Genomic DNA, 18,811 nt, shown 5'->3' with positions numbered 1-18,811 from the left:
TATTATACATTACTGCCATAAATGCCTCTTTGGCTTTGGTATAGCCAGAATACGTGGATTTTGGGAAATGTCAAATGCTGATGTTTTGGTTACTGTCAATCTATGCTTGTATTTTGTTTTAGTGTGTGCGTGTGAGAAAATGGGCACGTGTGTCAGTTGCATGACTTGGTGTGTGTGTGGGTGGGTGTGTGTGGACTGTCTTGCGGGATGCTGCAGAGTCATGTGCATGGTCCAGTGACGTGATGATATCATGTGGCTTCCTTGTTTCTCTCCTCTCGCTTTTCTCTGCTTTGTCAACCTGCTGGCAACCATTTGAAATGTCTATTCTTTTTATTACTACAAAACTAGTAAAATAGGTGGCTTTCTGTGAAAGAAAACTTGCCCAAGAAACAATGTGGCATGTTAAACGTTGTATATTTGCTTTGTTTTCTTTGTCTTTTTTCCCCAAGTTTTTTCCACTGTTTCTTGAATGCTGTTTCCTGTGTTGGCTGCTTTTGTTGTTGACTGTTTTTTTTCTTTTCTTTTTGTCCAAAGAAAGTGGTGATTAAAAATAGTGAAAAGATACGCTGAGCATATCACAGTCTGTGGACTTAATGCTATACAGGTCTCTCCTTCTGTTTTGAAAAGGGCAAAAGGCTCACTGTGTTTTAATTTGAGCACTCCAACACAGCCCCCCTCCCCCTTAAAAACTGAAAAGTGTGGACTATCTTCAGTAGTCTTGTGTTTAACTCTTTCATTCATGAAATTTTAATTGCCATTGATTCTGATGATTATATGACTTATTTTCATTCACTTGATTTGAGACATCCTAAAGAACAGGAAATGTGTCTCAGTGTAAGTTGCTTCATAGGGTAGGTCCTGCATTCATTTCAGTGCCTAGGCCTACAGGTGAGGCAGAATGTCTTACATGGATAGCACATACTAACAAACCAAACAGCCTGGACAAAAGGGAAGACTTGTGTGGCCCAGTTGTCTTACCTCAAAAGGGATCAATGTTATATATAATTCTTGTTTGGTGGCAAAACTCTCCCTTCCTTGACTAAATTTATGGTAAGAAGTTATTGTATGATAAAGATGAAGAGTTTTATATCTTACAAATATTAAAAATTCAGTTGCTATGACAAACTGTCTCTCTTGTTCTGTTTTAGGGGCACCAGTGATTTAGTATTGCACTTTCTAAAACTGGGGGACTCCTGACTATTATATCCTGACTATTAGTCTCTATAATGGGTCAAGTTCCATAAACACTAGATCCTAAACTTCTCATAATGGGTTACCATATGTCCTCTTTTACCTGTACATGTTTTTCTAACATGTTTTGGGAGCTAAAAAATGCATTCAGCCAGGATTTCTAAATCGCCCAAAATGTCCGGAAATGTTGAACTCGTTCTGCATAAATGGTTATGATTATTGACAAGTAAACACTTTAGACACACAATTAACACATTAGAGATGAACCACTATGTAGATCATTTTTCTTGGACAAGGATTTAATGAATGAGAACAGCGTAACATAATGAAACAGCTGTAACAGGCATTAATATCATACTAGTGGTACGATACAGGGTACTAGCCTATTATCGGAAATTATAATGGAAATAATATAAGCAATACTAATATTGGCCCTAATCAAATCTTAATCTTAACAAGACAGACTGTTTTATTTTGGTAGTTTTATTTGTGAATCAGCTGAATTGTTGTTGAAATGTTAAATAGGCCTACTATAATCTATAGGTAGCTTACTAAACTGTATCTGTAGACAGCCAAATAAAGCTGGTACATATGTGTCACTGTCAAATAAAGGTCCTAGCAATCTTGAAAACCACATGTAGGCCTAGGCCCTATTAAAGTTCATAAAAATCCCCTCCCTCTGAAATTGTCTGTCTGCCTCCTGTCCCCACTGTCCACTTTTTTTTAAAAACCAAAATATGGTCACCCTACATAATACAGCTAATAGCTTCGCTAGAACTAGAGTACGTTTCACTAGAACCTCCCTTCCTGCTGGTGAACACCTACATTGTTCTAGCTTGTAACATAGACTACAGCGATACTTTGAGCTAAATGTTTGCTAACATGCACACAGTGATAATGCTAGCATGTTGATGTTTAGCAGGTATTTATGAACATGTTAGCATGCAAGCTGATCCACATAAATTGTGGACGTCATCATACAAGCCATTCTGAGTTGTTTTTTTTTGTTTGTTTTTTTTATTATTATTCAGGTAAAAGAGAGCACTGGTATCGGATCAGTACTTGTAGCCACAGATACCCTAAGTTGAGGTAACAAACTTGGTATCAGGAGAGAAAAGTTGGATCAGTGCATCCCTGCATCCTTATTATGTACCTGTTTATCATGACCCCTCTGCTCATGCCTTCTTGTGTGCCCACAGATTGTTGTTGTTTTTCCACGGCTGGTCACTGGAGGGAGATAAAGTGCAAGCTTGTTTTCATGTAAAAGTAAAATGAATCCTGGCCCACCTTGATTGCATTTCAGTCAAACCACTAATACTGTGTAACAAGAACTTAATTTACCACTGTGTTGCAAGTGTCACCTACTGATTGAAAGAAAAGTATATGATGGAGTAGTTGGTCTGAATCCATAAATGCACAAAGTCCAATGTAAATTGATAAATATTTATACATGTATAATGTAGACAGCTTACAAAAATCTGTGTAAATGACTTCAGCGCCTCTGCAGCTGTCTCTTCTTGCCTGTAGCATTTTAACTGTCATCATATCTCCTCCTCCATGATCTTTCCTTCAACACTAACACCATGAACCATTACAGCAGATTCAGCTTTACAGCATCAACTCATAGTATCACATACTTCTACCTGCTGTTGCCTTCCTCTGTATATTCAACAGTACTTACTTACATAACAAACACACTGCTGGTTTCTCACTCGTCTGCATTGTACTCTCTGATACGCATTCATACTCTGCTCTCTATACTTTGACGTCATTGTACCAGTAAGTCACACTGCAAAAATGACTTCCTGTTCGTTTTCACACACACACACACACACACACACACACACACACACACACACACACACACACACACACACACACACACACACACACTCTCTGTCTCTGTATAACTCAGCCTGCAGCAGCAGATCCTGGCTGCTGATATTGATTACAGAACAGGGGAAAACCAGAACCATCAGCATCATCTCTCTCCTGTCTCAGAAGAGAAGAAAGTGGTGCAGTTTTTATCCAGGACCTGTCTCCTCAGTTTACTGCAGCTATGCTCAAATGGAGGCTGAATTTTCTGTAAGGGTGGGAGTGGGTGATATAAATATGGATAACATATTGAATGTGTGCTAGGCTAGTACAGAGAAACAGTCCACTTAACTTGTTCAAATCACATTATCTTCATTAAGGTGTAATAAATGTTTGTATTATAAATTTGACAGGTTAATCTAGTTTAATGACCTATCAGTGACATTCATAACTTCTGTGACTCCATATAGCCACCATAATCCTGATCCCCAGTAAAATCATAATACTGATAATACTTTTTCTTACTAACTGTATAATAGATTATTTTTTAGCGCAGAGTGACATGTGCGCTGCAGCTTTGTCCCTATTGTCACCTCTGCAGGTTAGACATTATTCACTGAACTCAAACCTGATGATGTAATCTTTTCAGTGTAACTACTGCCAAGTTTACCAAGTAATGATAAAGATTAACAGCTGAGGGAAACTCGGACAAGGTAAAGCACACAGATGCTCTCACTCCTCTGTGTGCGCCCACCAAATATTCACTCACTCGCACAGATTAAAGTAATCTGGAACAGAGGGATAGAAAGCAGGCTTTCATCACAATTTTAGCTATGAAGATAGAGGAAATAAATGGATGGTGGAATAGAGTTAGAGATTGTTTTTTGGAAGGATTAGGCATTTAAAGACCAGTTAATTCTGCATACTAAATGAAGAGACACAGTACAACTTGTCTTGTGTGCGTGGGTGCCTGCTGTGTGCTCGCAAATGTAGATGAATGTGTCCAAGTACATGTGTTTGAATTTGTCATAACAAAACTGCTCAAGATGTTAGAAAATTACTTTCCTGCAGAAAAGTATTAATGTGCAATGCATTAAATTACATTGCAAAAGAAATACCATTACAAATTAACTGGATTACAACGACAATAGTATGGTGCAGTGTTTCAAAACTCAAATCATCATTCACACTAAGGATAATGGCAATCGGGGTGTCCAGAATTGTAGGCACCATGTGGGATTAGTTAGTGATACAGTTAGTGATTTTTTAACTGCAGGATGTTGTGCAACCCCTGGAATCTTCCAAAAATGGGCATCATGTTAAGAAAAATACTCAGCTTAAGCATCTTGTCTTGATCCCTAAAATCTTTACTTAGGCAGTCATGTCGTGTATAAACCTAAGGGAAATTGTGCAACATGTGTAAGTAAACCTCATAAGGCTGCGCCACATTGCCCTTGTTTACATTTCATGTTAAATATATATTTTATCTCTTAAAGTAGTATTCAACATATCCAGTGTTTCATGTACACAATTTATACTATGCAAAATAAAAGCTTCTTCATTAAAACTTTTTGACATTTCAAAATTGTGTAATGTAAATTCTATTAACATGCTTTATTCTCATTTAAATTTACATTGTACCTTTGTCTTCTGAATTCCATGCAGCTTCGCAGCAGCAAAGTTGTCTCTTTATTGTTCTAATCCTTTTGCAAAGTTCTTCTTTTTTAATGCTTTTTGAACAGTAGGATAAAGGTCTGAACAGTATCTTTACGGTTTCCTGTCATTTATTCCTTCTATAGAAACACAAAAAACAACCTCAACCATTTTTCATCTCTGCCTTTGTGTTTGTCTGCCTTTATCTCTTTTCTCTCTAGAGATCAGTAGATCGGTACAGTTAAAATCAGGGGGAGACCAGTCAGTGCTGCTGCTAATGCAATGCCAATCCTGGGATAAAAGCAAAGAGCTAAGTGAACACTCAAATATGCAGACACTCACACACCTCTGCCCTGCTAAAAGCTTGATTGTCTGGATTCACTCTAGCTGAAGGCGCATCACTTCTCAGTGCTCCAAATGCACCAGTGCTATCGCTTTGAGTTGTGTGTGCGTGCGGGTGGTGTATTTCAGTGTACTTAATCCTGTGTCTTACTTCATATTCTGATCATATAACTTCTGCAATGCTGTCACAGAACCAGTCTGTATTTGTCTAGACAGAGAGGGTATGTTTAGCTGTTAGTAGAGTGGATATTACAACAAGCAGAAGAACAGGGACAGTGTTATATCATGATGATGTAACTACTTACAATCAAATTAGTCAAGTCAAAACTATACAACAGTATAAACTGGTCATTATTGCTGATTCCAAACATGATTTCAGGTTTCAGTTTTTCATTTTGCAACATTGCCATAACAAGCCATCACCTAACAAGTGTACATTTTTTACCTTCAATAGGCCAGAGAACAGGTAACAAATTAACATTCAGGATTATACACATTACAAATGCTTTAACTTAGGTTAAATGCTCCCTTAAAAATTAAGACTCCTGAGATGACAGGACTGAGTGTAGAGATCGCCTTTTCAGGTCACCCTTTGTTTTTCCACTTAAATACTGCTTTTTATTATAAATTTTTTATTTTATTTAAAAAGGACAGTGCATATTAATGGACATCTTAGCTTTTCAGCAATGTAAATATGCCCACAGTTAGCCCAAAGAATATTTTACATCTGTAGTCCCCCGTCAGGTCATCACAGTACAAGGTAACACAGCTAAACATAGTAATTGGATATGATACAACACAATTTAAGAGACACCACAATTTTCAACATCATATTATAAAAGACACCACAGTTTAGCAGACATGGTTATGTAATTTAAGGTGTTGTTTATGCAGTAAAGTGCCATTCTATGAAATAATGTTCAATTTAATTATGTTAAAGAGTTATGAATAAAAACTTTCATTTGGGCACCTTTGCATATGTGTTTAGACCATTTGATGCTGGCTTTATTTGTTATATAAATGAATACATATAAATTGAAATAATTGAACTCAAGAGTGCAGGGCATACAGATCGTACAAGCATGCAGAGGGCTACACACGGCAGTCTTTGCAGTGGCAGAATGTATTAGCCTGGTGTGATTTCTTGGTACAACACTTATATGCACTTGTGTGTTCTATGGATTCAACTTAACTAATCAAATTTACTATGTTTCAATACAATCGTTTTCCTCTAAGCCACCAAATGTGCTGCTAACAAGAGTTTCTTAGCAGCAGCCAGTCTTCTTCATTTGAGTATTGTCTAACATGTGTACTAGATGTGTACAGTACCCCATTATTTTTTTTTTTTGTTACTAGAAAAAATTATAATGTGTAAGTGTGTGTGCCCTGCTGCTTACTCGTATGTGTTTGAACATGTATTTGCATTGATGCTTATATGTGATTGAAAGAGGAGATATAAAGATATAGTTTGCGTGAGGTTTCAAATAGGTCATATGAGGGAGGGAATGTGGGGCGAGAATGAGTACAGGAAAAGAATGATATTGCTGAGCAGCAAGGTGATAAAGGGTAGAGTGAAACTGGAGCATCACCCCTCCCTCCTGCTTTTGCCATCTGATGTGGAGACGTTGTTGCTATGGGCAACCATCCGAGCGAGAGAAAGGGAGAAAGAGAGAAATCTAGAGACCAGCTGGTAAGAGGAATGGCAGCAGAGAGGCTGGGAGGACACAGAGTGAGCCAAACAGCATCAGTAAGAGAAGAGAGTCCTGGTCCTTCTGCACGTCTTGGCCCACTCTGCCTCGCTTGACTGAGCAGAGCTGATTGAAGCAGAGCTCCAGATGATGACGACAAGGACGATGAAGCAAAACAGTCAAGCAGAGGACACGACAGCCTGCCAGCATCAGCAGCAAAGAGGCAGGCTGCCCAATCACCAGCTGACATGCTCATGAGTTCAGCAGCCAATGAGCTGCTAGGAGGCTCCTCCCAAGCACAACCACTCAGATGCCAGAGACAGCACCAGTCTGGCTCAGATCTCTTATTAATGAATGGAGCAGTTCTCAGGCTGCACCACTGCACATCTCTGCACTCTCTGCTTGGCTGCTCCCTGCTCTGACACATGAAGACTGGGGGGAAACGTCAGCATTAACAACAACGACAGCAGCAGTACAGGAAGAGTTAAATAGAGGCCATGAAGAGACGACAAAGAAACAGAGACAACCAAGATGGGGACACAAGCGAGGACATGGCAGCAGCTATTAAAAACAAGGACCCACATCCTGATATCCACCCACCGGATTCACCTTCTCCATCATCATCTTCTCCCCCTCTTCCTCCATTAGCCATGCCACCTTCTACATCTGCCTCTGCTCTCCTGGCACTGGCCTCTCCAAGAACCAGGCGCTCCATTTCCATGGGAGACTTCCGGAGGGTGACAGGGGCTCTGTTAACGGGTTCTGAACCGTCCTCCACCTCTGCCACGGCCCCCTCCTCCAAGCTTGTCACCCCCAGCTCCAGCATGGAGTTTGAGGCAGCTCGACGGCGCCTCCTGGAGGTGGAGGAGCGTCAACGTGTCATCAGAGAGATGGAGCGCCGGCTTGAGGAGCTCAGGGAGGTGTTTGTGCGCTCAGAGCAGGAGGTGGTGGTTCACGGGGAGCTGGTTTCGCGAATATCAAGTGCAGCCCAGCAGGGGGAGCTGTACGTGGCAGAGAACAGCCAACGGCTCAAGAAAGGCCTAAGGTTCAAAAAACATCGGTCCACCATAGTCTTCTCCTCAATGCTGGGACTCCGCACGTGCCTCCCCTGGCCTGTGAAGCTCAAGTAGGACAATAGAGGCTTCCATTTCCATGATTGCTTTGGAAATTAGCTCTACATAAACAGGAGGACAGACTCCATTCTTTAGCTATCGCTCATTGACACAGCTTCTCTCCAGTTTCCTCTTCGCTGCTCTTATATCCTGAGGCTGGTCCTCCAGGTCTTTAGAGTGCCTACAATAATCACAAATGCTAGAGTTTCCCGTTCAGTGCATTTCCAAGGGAATTCTCTGGCTAGCAAACCAATCAAGTCAGTACCAGTGCAATGTGTACAGGATGTCATTATGTCTTCATTGTTTTCAACGATATTTTGCTGCTTGCCATTTGGTGTGGTGTTGGACTTGCATAGGAGAGAATTGTTCATCGAGAGAATCCATGGTGCATGGATGAGTCATTTTTCAGGTGATGTGGGAGGAGAGGTTGTGAGGGAACAAGAGCCTTGTTGTACATTTTTAAACTGCAATGCAGCAATGAGCGAAAAAGCCAATGTAATTTAAACCTTTACAGAGGAGGAAGAGGAAGCGAGAGTGTAAGAGGGAAAGAAAAATGGATGAAGAGGCAGAAGAAAGCACTGAACAATATGCCTCTCCAACATGTCACGAGAGAAGTGGAGGGCAGTGAAAGAGAATCAGAGGCAAAGCTATGGTAGGGATTGCTGCACTGTTACATAAAACCAGGGATGCAGTGAAGAGGCATGACACGGAAAAGAGAAAATACTCAACACGGTGTGGAATTTTGATAGCTGAGACGTACAAAAGAAAACGTGCCTTGGCTTCTCTGTGATCACTCGTTCACCACCACAACCTCTGTTTCTGGCAGCATCATTTAGGGAGAGAGCAGGAGAGGAGTTCATGCTGGGACGAATCCACCTGTGGCCTATCCGGTCACCTAGCAACCACTCATCTCTCGATCCTAAATCCGCTTCACAAACCTACAGAATGTATCCAGCAGAGCACTGTAACTACAACACTATTAGACAGTTGTAGTCCCCTGAATGATCTAGGAACTAATATTTCTGCTGCATTTATTTAAAATAAATGAGAACTGGCTATTTAGTCAAAAATATTATTGATGTGAGCTGTTGTTGAAGATGCTCATTTATTTGATGATTAGTGGTTGCACTTAAATTATGCCATGCATGTATTAGCAAGTAGCTAAGGTAGGCCATCAGTGTTCGCTGATTGTGTTAGGTGTTATGCGGTAATGGCACGCTATTTAGAGCCCTTAGAATGACACAAGTATAGTGTATAGTGTGCACAATAACAGCTTCACTGGTAACACAATCAGCTCTTTTTGTAGCATATGGGGAAGTTAGACAATATTTGTATGTCAAAGCCAAACAGTTTGTTTGGTTAATCTGATAGACCAATTACTTGCTATGTTGTGATCCTTCACATGCACAGTAGTATATAGCACTTTGTTCCAGATGCAGTGGATGGCCTGCTTTCTACATATAGATTACACACATCTTTGGCCTAATTCTTCTCTTCCGTCTTCTTTTTGAATTAGCAATGACTAAGTATCTCTTGCATTCATGTTTCACATTAATCCCTTGCTTCATCTGTGTGTGCATAGAAGGCACCGCCAATACACCAGGGATATCTATTTTTGGCATTTGAAGGTTATGGCAGAGAGGCAGGCATTCAATCTCAGCGCAGCATCCGTTGGAGAAAAAAAAGCATGTAAAGCGATGTGAGTGCATGTAAGTATCCATCTAAGTGTGCTACTTTACAAAAGAATGAGATGGGAATTCTTCAAGTGCAGAATCCCTGATGGTGCTTTGTTTGCTCTCCTATCATAAATAACCTCAACGACGAACAAAGCGAGGTTTTTTCCCTGAGAGGCACATGATCTGGCTGTACAATTGATAAGGTTTCCTTTGTGCAGTTTTTGATATTCCATGTTTAATTTGTCCCTATTTGACTGGGACATTTTCCCGCATCATTTGAGATGCATTCAAGATCTCGTTGTCTCTGTCAAGGTAAGGGAGGCAGGAAAAGGCATTCCTGTATTGATCTGAGACCAGGCTGCCTATGTCAGGGACCCTGCAGACAAAGTGACAAGAAAAATGTGATGCACATGAAATTAGATGTGAAGACTAAATTCGTGCATTTAGTCTTCAATGATGTAGGTGGATGCAAATCAAATAGAATCGACACATGGTTATTTTCTCATTTAGATTATAAGGGCTTAAATGATCAGTTCGTCTAAGTTGGTCTGTTTACTCAGCATGAAGAGGACCACTCCAGCCTGTAAAAATTGTTGTGTATTGCAGTACTAAATGTTGGAGCAAAGAAAATATTTCTTGCCACGATGACCTTATCAGTGAATGTTGACTAACTCTATTTAAGCATTCCACATGAATTACTGCTTGCCGTCTTAGTGACCTATACCAAACAATATTCAGCTAAGCTAGTTGCTAGCAGGACGCTTGTGCTGAATTTAAGGGGTCTAATAGGCCTTAAACATGTATTCACGGTCCTATGTATATAGCTAGAGCTATAACTGAATATACAGCTGGCCTATATATTGCTTTTCATATGCCTTATGCAGTGTTTGTGCATTGGCAGTGATAGGAACAACCATGGTGATAATACTGATGATGAAGGTGATGGCAAACAGGCAAACTCATGACCATCTTAGACCTCATCCAAAAACCTCTTTATCAGGGCAGAAGGAAAAACATCAACACAAGCACTGTTGAAAGAGGGCACCTTTTGGGGTTTTCTTATGAATGAAAAAGACTACATTTCCCAAAGATCTCTGGACCCACTTGCAGAATGAATGTAATGTTAATTGTTGCTGACGTGTTCCCCCCCCCCCCCCCCCCCCCCCCCCCCCCCAACACTCAATATCAAATCATATGTGTCTTGTTTGAACCCATGGTTGGCAACATTCTCGTATCAGTTTTCAGTCAGTTGAAATTACAGTTAAGATCACATAACTTTTGATACAAGATATTTAAACAAACAAATTAATGTTTGGAGGACTGGAAACTACAAAAAACTACAATTGCAGCTCTCACAGCCCTTTACTGGCCAAGCAATGGTCCAAAAGCACTTTTCAGATGTTTATTAATCCCTTGAATATTTTAATATTTTGTGTTTATGTGTTCTGGTTGAATAAGCACAGAACTTTCCTTTAAATCAGGTGTTATCTTTATTCATGTTATGATGATCTTTTAGTTGAACGAGAGCTGTGTATTCTACTGTAGCGTGAATGTTAAATACATTTTTCTGGAAAATGTTATGTATGTATTGAAATATGCTTAATAGTAACAGTAGGTTTGGAGTCAATTTGCTTTCACTTCTAATTGTTAAATAAACCAGCTATGTGCATAATGACAGAGCCTTAATTCTAATAATTTCTGGCTTATTTATAGTTATGAGACCATGTTGACAGGAAAGAAAATCAACTTTCCAAATTTAATTCAAAACCAGCTGGAGTGGAAGCTAGTTGTCCCCAAACCTTTCTGATGTACTAGCCCTTGTTCTGAAAAAGGCTTTTGCTTTCTGCTGCGCAGTAAAAGAATGAATGTTCTGCTATGTTTAATGCTTAAATTTGCTACCACTTTTCTTCACATTATTTTTTGAGCACTGAGCTACAATGTACAAGACTAGCAAATATAAAAAGATATTTCATTTTAAGCATCATCAGGTTTTGTAAAATATGCTAAATGATTTGAATAAATTGACAAAATGACGAGATGTGTTGGGGTTTTTTCCTGTCTCAGATTGGAGAGAAAATCATAAAAATGACACAGTCTCTCTTTGGAAATCAGCTGGAAACTGCTAGGATGAAGTGTTTCATGTGGGATCTCTAAATATTACATCCTTTGCAGTTGGATGGGAGGTCTAGGAAGTAAATGGGGTCACCTTGCAGCAGCCCAGCAGTGTAGTGCCAGATCAGCAGAAAACTGCTTTTTGACATAGGATGCTGCAGGCCAGAAGGGAACACACTGTGAAAAAGCTACATTAAGTATATACAGTCATACAGTGTCATTTAGTCATTTGCTTGTCCATCAGAGACTCTTCTCAGCTGATTATTTGGTTAAATGGAGGTTAGATAATCCTGTGCTACCGAAATATATCCCACTTCCAAATGCTCATTACTGAAGCCAGGATTTGTGAAGTTACATAAAGCTGATGTTTTTGCTGTTGCTCACTTAATAATGAAAGGCATTACCCATGTAGATGGCTTTTAGAGAGGCAGATCTGAATATCTAGGGCCATCAGAAAGTTAGACCTTCCTCAATTATATTTTATTTTCAGAGATTACAGACCCTGATGCATACAAATTTGACATATTGACACAAAACATGCTAATAGGGACCCAAGCCATACTTCTCTTCTACCCAAGAACCATGTAAATCCAGAGATTAGGGCAGGCTTTCCTCTGCATTTCATGGATTACCATTATATTTCACAGCATGTACATTACATTCATTTATAGTTGTGTAAAACATAAAATGGATGAACGCATCAGTGAATGAATACATTTATGCAACAATACATTATATTTTAGAAGTAATACTTTACTGAGAGAGCTTTGTGGATGGATTAGTACACTTAAGCAGGCCTAATGGTGGGAAATGGGTGTGCTGGGCGACTGTTAGCAAAGCAGGCCATGGCATTATTATCGTGTCTGTTAGCAAGGTGGCCGGTTATGCAAGTGACACATTGGAATTTCATCATCCTGGCTCTGGGTTGGAGGATCAGGCTTAAGTAATGTCCGGATGGAGACAAAATGAGGCTGGAAAGACGGAGAGGTGCAGGGAAAACTGCCAAGAGATATGAATGTAGAGATTTAGGGAGGCCTAAAGGGTACAAAAGAGAAAAGAAAGCTGTGAGGATGCCAGAAGTAGCAGAAGGAAGCGAAAATGCAAATGTCAAAATGTGTATACATGTGTTCCATATGTTCATTTTTTAAACTTCAATTCCAGAAATGTTTTATCCTTTGTTTACCCAGCATTGTTTCACTGAAACAATCCCTGCTCACACACACATTTTTATAATTGAACTACAGATACCAGGACTTTGAAAGTTTCTTTTGCTACACCGCAACTTAAACAGGTAATAATGTTTCTTGTGTGCATAAACAACAACTATGCTAGGAAGAAAATTAAATTCTCATTTCTTAATGACAATTTGTATGAAATTAAAGCTCAAAAGAGTTAAATTACATTGATTCACTGATGCTTATTAAATTTATTAAAATATTGTGCTAGGCTCAAATACTAATGGAAACGCACCACTACAATTACTACTAGTCAACTTAAACATGATGTTTCTTTAATTTAACATTACTGAGACAAGACTGTCAAGTTTACATTTACTCATTTGGTAAATACTAAAAGTATACTACTTTTAGCTTTGACTCACAGATAGTTTGGTTTTGTAATATGCTAATATTAGCATTTTACAAAACCAAACTATCTCTGAGTAATTGTGTAATATGCTAATATACTAGTATATTAGCATATTACAAAACCAATCTTCATAGTAATTTATATAGTAAACATTATTTATATTACAGCAGTAGACTCAGCGAGGTGGAGGAGCAGAGATGCTAAAGAGTACTGAGTGGACAATGGTGAGATGATGATGAAAATGCCTATTATAATATACTATTTATAAGAAATCATACATAAAATGTTATATTATTTTCTTTCCCTTCTCTGTGTCTGATTCATTAAATAAATACATGACAATTATTGATAGTCACCTCTCTGTCTGTTATATCTGAAGTCATAAAGATTACATTAGTCATTAAGATCAATTAACCCTGGTATCATGGGATTACTAAAAGGTATGTTAGAACGGTAAATCTGATCTGAATTTTAAACATGTTTTCAAGAGGAACATACTTTCCAATGCAAGGTTAGCCAAAACATGTGAACAAGGTAGGTGATTGTAGCTGTTATTGTCAAAAATATATGTCCTCCTTTTAAAAAAATAGTAATGTAACTACATACACGTCAGCGTCCTGTACAAATATTGTAAATCATTTATTGAATAAATTACCAATAATCACTTAAAATCGCCGTTTCTCTCACTCTTTTTCATTTGCCCGCCCAGGACTTCCGGGAACCATCTATGGTCTCCATGAACCACGTGACGGTCAAGCATTTTGGACCCCCGCTGATGTGACTCTCTTTACAGGGCTCTGGTCCCACTCTAAAGCCTATGCAGCATTATCTTCTATTTTCCCCTAAATAGGACCATTTACTAAATGAAAGTCATACTGTGTTGAAGAAGACTAGCGACTGAGACCATAAACTCATTATGAAAGTGTTTACGAAGGTAATAATTCAGCTGAGAAGTAGTAACATTTTACAATTATTTCTAACCGGATTTCTTTTTGCAACCAGTGGACTTGCCCCTGCAGGCCGTTAGAGAGAATGCAGGTTTAAGTTATGTCTGCACGGTTTCACTTTTCAGACCCAGAGGTTGCCGCTTGATTGAGATTAGAGAAATAACATTTGACTTGACAACAGGGATGTACTGGGATTGAAATTCAGCCTGGGACTTTGAGACAGAGAGGCCTTCTTTTTTTTTTTATATATTTTTTGCAGTTATTTTAATACACATTAGTGTTTTTGTTGTATACAGTCAATCAGTTTATGCTGAAGACCTTCGAGAAACTTCAGGATGACACCTGCCTCTTCAGTTTGTATAACCAAGGCATGTCAGCACTGAAAAAGACCAGGTCAGGCAAGCCTGAGTCAGTCAGAGGGCTAAAATAATTAAATATACTTAAAAACTACAATGCATTTCCATAAAATAGAGCAGTGTGTATGTGTGTGCATAAAAATCAAATCCCTCATCTTTATCTCTGAGTAGGCCTATCCCTGGCTCAGCTTCCCCTGTGCTGGACCCTCTGCTTTTACTGATTGCGAAGTTACATATGATTGAGAAGAACATCAGTAATAAATATGACTTAAAATAATCCATTCTCTAATTCTAAAAACACACTGCCCCACACCTTTCACTGTTTTGTCTGGTTCCATCTACCTTCTCCTTCTGCTGCTGCTGCTGCTTCTCTTCCCAGTCCTCCTTCTCCTCCTCCTCCTCTTGTCCCTTCTCTCCCCCTCCTCATCAACATGACTGGGGTCATCATCACCCTGTTCATCACCTCCACAGCTAATATACATAAAGACATACAGAGATTCCTCAGTTAATTTGGCACATTTAGCGGCCTCTTTTGCAAACATTTTTTCTTCTGAATTCTTATTTTTTTACCATCTCTGTTGAGCCTATCACACAACCCAGAGCTGACTTCAGCCCTGACAAGACGTTTGGAGATTAAACTCGCTCCAAATGGAAAGTAAACTTCTTTGATCGGCCCTGTTGAGCCAATCCGATTTCAGCAAAAACGAAGATCGGTCCAAGTTGGGAGGGGCCGACTTGGATCCCGATAAGTTCCTGATAAGAAAGAAGCTTGTTGGAGATGAATCATGGGCTGTCATCACGGCGGATTCATCATACAAAAAAAAAATAAAGATCTTGTGAATTAGAGTTAGAACAAAAAATAAAAACATTAGAAACTGCCCTTGCTGCCTCTCCACAGGAACACATGCTGAATGATCTGAGAAAATCAAAACTTGAATTAAATTAAATTATTAATAAAAAGACCCAATTTCAGTTGCAAAGACTACGCTTGGAGAACTTTGAACATGGCAATAAATCCAGCAGATTGTTAGCCAACCAACTGAAATTGAATAAAGACAAAAACAACAATTTCCTCCTTAAAAGGACTCAGCTAGGAATCTGACTTTTAACCCTGAAGAAATCAATAATGCATTTAGAGATTATTATAAAAACTTCATAAATTGATCCATCTAGCTCTAACATCGATGCATTTCTGAACAATATAGATTTGCCAAGGTTAGATGATGAACAGATCAGGGCTCTGGATTCACCTGTTTCAATGGTTGAACTCCAGGAAGATCTTACATATGCCGAATAATAAAGCCCCTGGGCCAGATGGTTTTCTGGCTGAATTCTACAAGGAATTCTGGGAAATACTTGCACCCACATTCTATAGGATGGTTATGCGAATTAGGGGTACTTGCATCTTGCCTCCAACAATTAACTCTGCTAATATCAGCCTGCTCCTTAAACCAGACAAAGACCCCACACTCCCGTCCAGTTATCACCCAATATCACTTAACGCAGATCTTAAAATCATCTGCAAAACCCTAGCAAGAACGCTAGTGAAGGTCACTCCTGGTATAAGTCGTGATTGGCTTGCGTGCTTGTCGGGGGTTGGGGGCCTCAGGTGCGGGCCTGGTCTGGGCTGGTGTGCAGTCCTGTCCTGTGTGCATGCTGTGCATCCTGATAGTTGTATTTCGGTTCTCTGAGGGATCTGACGGCTGGTTGTTGGAGGGGTGGGAGACCGGGAAGAAGGGGGTTGACGGGGTTGGTTGGGGGTGCGGGCTGGTCCTTTTTGAGCTGGTTGGCGGGTGTCTCCTCTGGATTTTGGTGCCCGGACTGGATACTTGGTGGTTGTACGGGGATCCTGTGTGGGGAAGGATTGTGCTTTGGGGTGTGTGTCGATGGTTGTTTTGTGGTCATGTCGCAGCCCTCTGGATCGTGGTCGGGTTGAGTCGTGGGGTGCCGGGAGATTCCTGCCCCTAGGTGCTGGGTGCATCTGGTGACTTCCTAGGGCTGGAGGGGCTGTTGCTGCTGTCGTGGGGTGACTGCTGTCTCTTTTCTTTGGGGACGGTGGGGGTGTGTGTGGGATGCTTCGCTGCTAGGTAGGGAAGGGCGCGGGGTGGGGGTCTTCTGGCATTGCTTCCTGGGTGGGTCAGATCCGATGGTGGTGCTCGGGGTGCTCCTGATTGCGTGAGAATGGTGGTGGTGGTGGTTCGTTTTTGGGGATGTGCAGTGTGGGTGCAGGGCAGGGCTGTGCTCCAGTTTATTCTGGGCTTGTGCCTGGAGTTCTCGGCCCTTGACGGGTGGGTGGGATGGTGGTGGCATGCAGCTGAGCTAGTTGATTTTGGCTCGTTGCTGGTTTGACTGGCGTTGCACGGCGGCCCAGGGGTGTGCTGTGCATGGGGGATGTCGGCTGGTGCGGGCGGCCTTCATTTTTCCGGCAGTTGGGGGGACGGCGGTCTTTTATTGGCGGGTGCACAGTGGCCTACGCGGCGCATTTGCTGCCGGGCTGGGACTTGCTGCTGGTGTTTCTCTCCGCTGCTTTCGCTGTCGTGTTCTGCCGCTCGCTCTCTCTCATTTGCTGGACCTCGCATGCGGGATTCGCGGGGGGCTGCCGGGCATTGGGTGTCGCCGTGCTCGCTCAGGGCGCTTGTTGGGCTCGTCACTTGTGCATTGATGTTGTGATTGCATGGCATTTGGGCGTTTTGGTTGTTCGCTGCGCGGCGGTGGAGTGCTGGGTAGGGAGCACTGGTCTATGTTGTGTGCGCGCCGCAAGTTTACATTTACAGTTACTCATTTGGTAGATGCTTTTATCCAAAGAAACTTACATTTCAGGAACATACAAGCATCAACAAAGAAAGTTTAATTTAACAAGCTAACATCTGCCAAACACATTTTTGAAAGGGTTGTGAAAGTAAATCAGTAACGTAACACTATTTACTACTAAATACACAGTTACTAATTCATGCGACACTAATCGCATGAATTAGTAACTGTGTATTTAAAGTCCATCTGTGTGTAGTTGGCTAAGTTAACAAGTTTAACATTAGCCAACTACACACAGATGGACTTTTAAATTGATGTATGGACGTTACAAATAATACAACAACATTACACTTCCACATTGACAACGTTAACGTTACCTCTTGCCGACAGGGTCTAGTTTGACATAAACTAGTAACGTTAGTTAGCTTGTCAATTTCATGGCACATTTAAGCTAGTCATCAACTCGGTCACGTTAGCCCTTCAGAATTCTGTTTAAAGATAAAACCAGCCAGCTGGAGTTTACGGTGAACATCAATATCAAGTTATTCTACAACACTGCTTCTGTTAAAACACAAAACAATGGTTAAATAAGTAGAGACTTACCACTAGTGATGTGTCCGTCCGCATCGAGGTTTCGAAGCGTGTGTCGAGTAATACGACAGCTGGTTGGGTAACACCTCTGACACGCCCACCAAGCGGGGAACGTCCGGACTCGGTTACCCAAGGCCAGCGAGACAAATTTGCAAGTAAAGGATCAAAACTGATAATTAGTTTGAGAGTAGTTAACAAAGTTCGAGAGAACCCAGCGCTGTGAAAGTGTTTTTTTTTTGTTCTGTGACTTTATTGTTTAACCCTGCGGCGCGTTACTGTTATGCTAACGTTAGCTCAGGGCTCTCAAGTTTTATCAAAAGTTTGGAGTGAGATAACGCGTGTTAGAGGAGGAGCCACTCAAATATTCGGCCCCAGGCAAATCTCTAAAGTTTTTTACTAACAGTTAAATTTGACCTATAGTTTATAATTTACCTGAACAAATAGAAATGATAAAAATAGGTACATCTGATAAAAGACTATTGATACTTATATTTCAAAAATACAAATGTAGCCTATCATTTGTATTTGGCCCCAAACGAGCCCAATGAACAGCAGTGCTCAATGTATATCGTACACATAGGTCTACTGTAGTATTGCAGAATTTATCCTTCAATTACTAGTTACTTTAAAAAAAACAGGCTTTTAGAGAGTTTAAATATGATGTTTTTATATAATTTTAATTACTTAACAGCTTATACAAGTCCAGCTAGTAGAACTACATCAGTTAGGCTAATTGACAGAAACTGAATTGGCATCTGATTTAGCATTAGTCATTTTTCATGTAAAAACATTTCATGGTTCCAGCTTTACAAACCTGAAGATTTGCTGCTTTAACTTTTTATTATTTTAATGTATTTTTATTGATTTTGAGGTTTGGAATGACAAAACAAGCATGCAAGGTGTCACGCAGGGCTCTCTCACTATTTTCAGAATTTATTACAATCGATTAATGGAGAAAATAATCAGCTGATTAATACTAAAAATAATCAT

The 18,811-nt window shown here is 40.3% G+C and overlaps 1 protein-coding gene and 1 long non-coding RNA gene across 3 annotated transcripts; one reads left to right on the top strand and one right to left on the bottom strand.

Annotated features, from left to right (window-relative positions):
• Positions 1-7,153: 7,153 nt before the first annotated feature.
• On the top strand, positions 7,154-7,819 carry LOC123979199 (syntaxin-4-like). The gene has a single exon (XM_046063001.1). The coding sequence runs from the start codon at positions 7,187-7,189 to the stop codon at positions 7,817-7,819; it is 633 nt and encodes a 210-aa protein (XP_045918957.1). The 5' UTR covers positions 7,154-7,186.
• Positions 7,820-12,050: 4,231 nt separating this feature from the next.
• LOC123979134 lies at positions 12,051-17,952 on the bottom strand. 2 transcript variants are annotated; one of them, XR_006827161.1, is made up of 4 exons: positions 17,834-17,952; positions 15,050-15,232; positions 14,793-14,950; positions 12,051-12,624 (listed from the first exon to the last, which is right to left on the bottom strand). It is a non-coding gene; the product is annotated as an uncharacterized LOC123979134 (long non-coding RNA). The 2 variants fall into 2 exon arrangements; XR_006827162.1 differs by having other exon boundaries at positions 15,050-15,269; positions 17,834-17,862.
• Between the last annotated feature and the right edge of the window lie 859 nt (positions 17,953-18,811).

The sequence above is a fragment of the Micropterus dolomieu genome, linkage group LG11 (genome assembly GCF_021292245.1).
Source record: "Micropterus dolomieu isolate WLL.071019.BEF.003 ecotype Adirondacks linkage group LG11, ASM2129224v1, whole genome shotgun sequence".
Lineage (NCBI taxonomy): Eukaryota > Metazoa > Chordata > Actinopteri > Centrarchiformes > Centrarchidae > Micropterus > Micropterus dolomieu.
The sequence above is the reverse complement of the archived record's forward strand: the minus strand, read 5'-3'. Positions and strand labels throughout refer to the sequence as shown.

Coding starts and splice junctions, on each gene's coding strand:
- LOC123979199 (XM_046063001.1), top strand. CDS start 7,187: ATGAAGAGACGACAAAGAAACAGAGACAACCAAGATGGGGACACAAGC.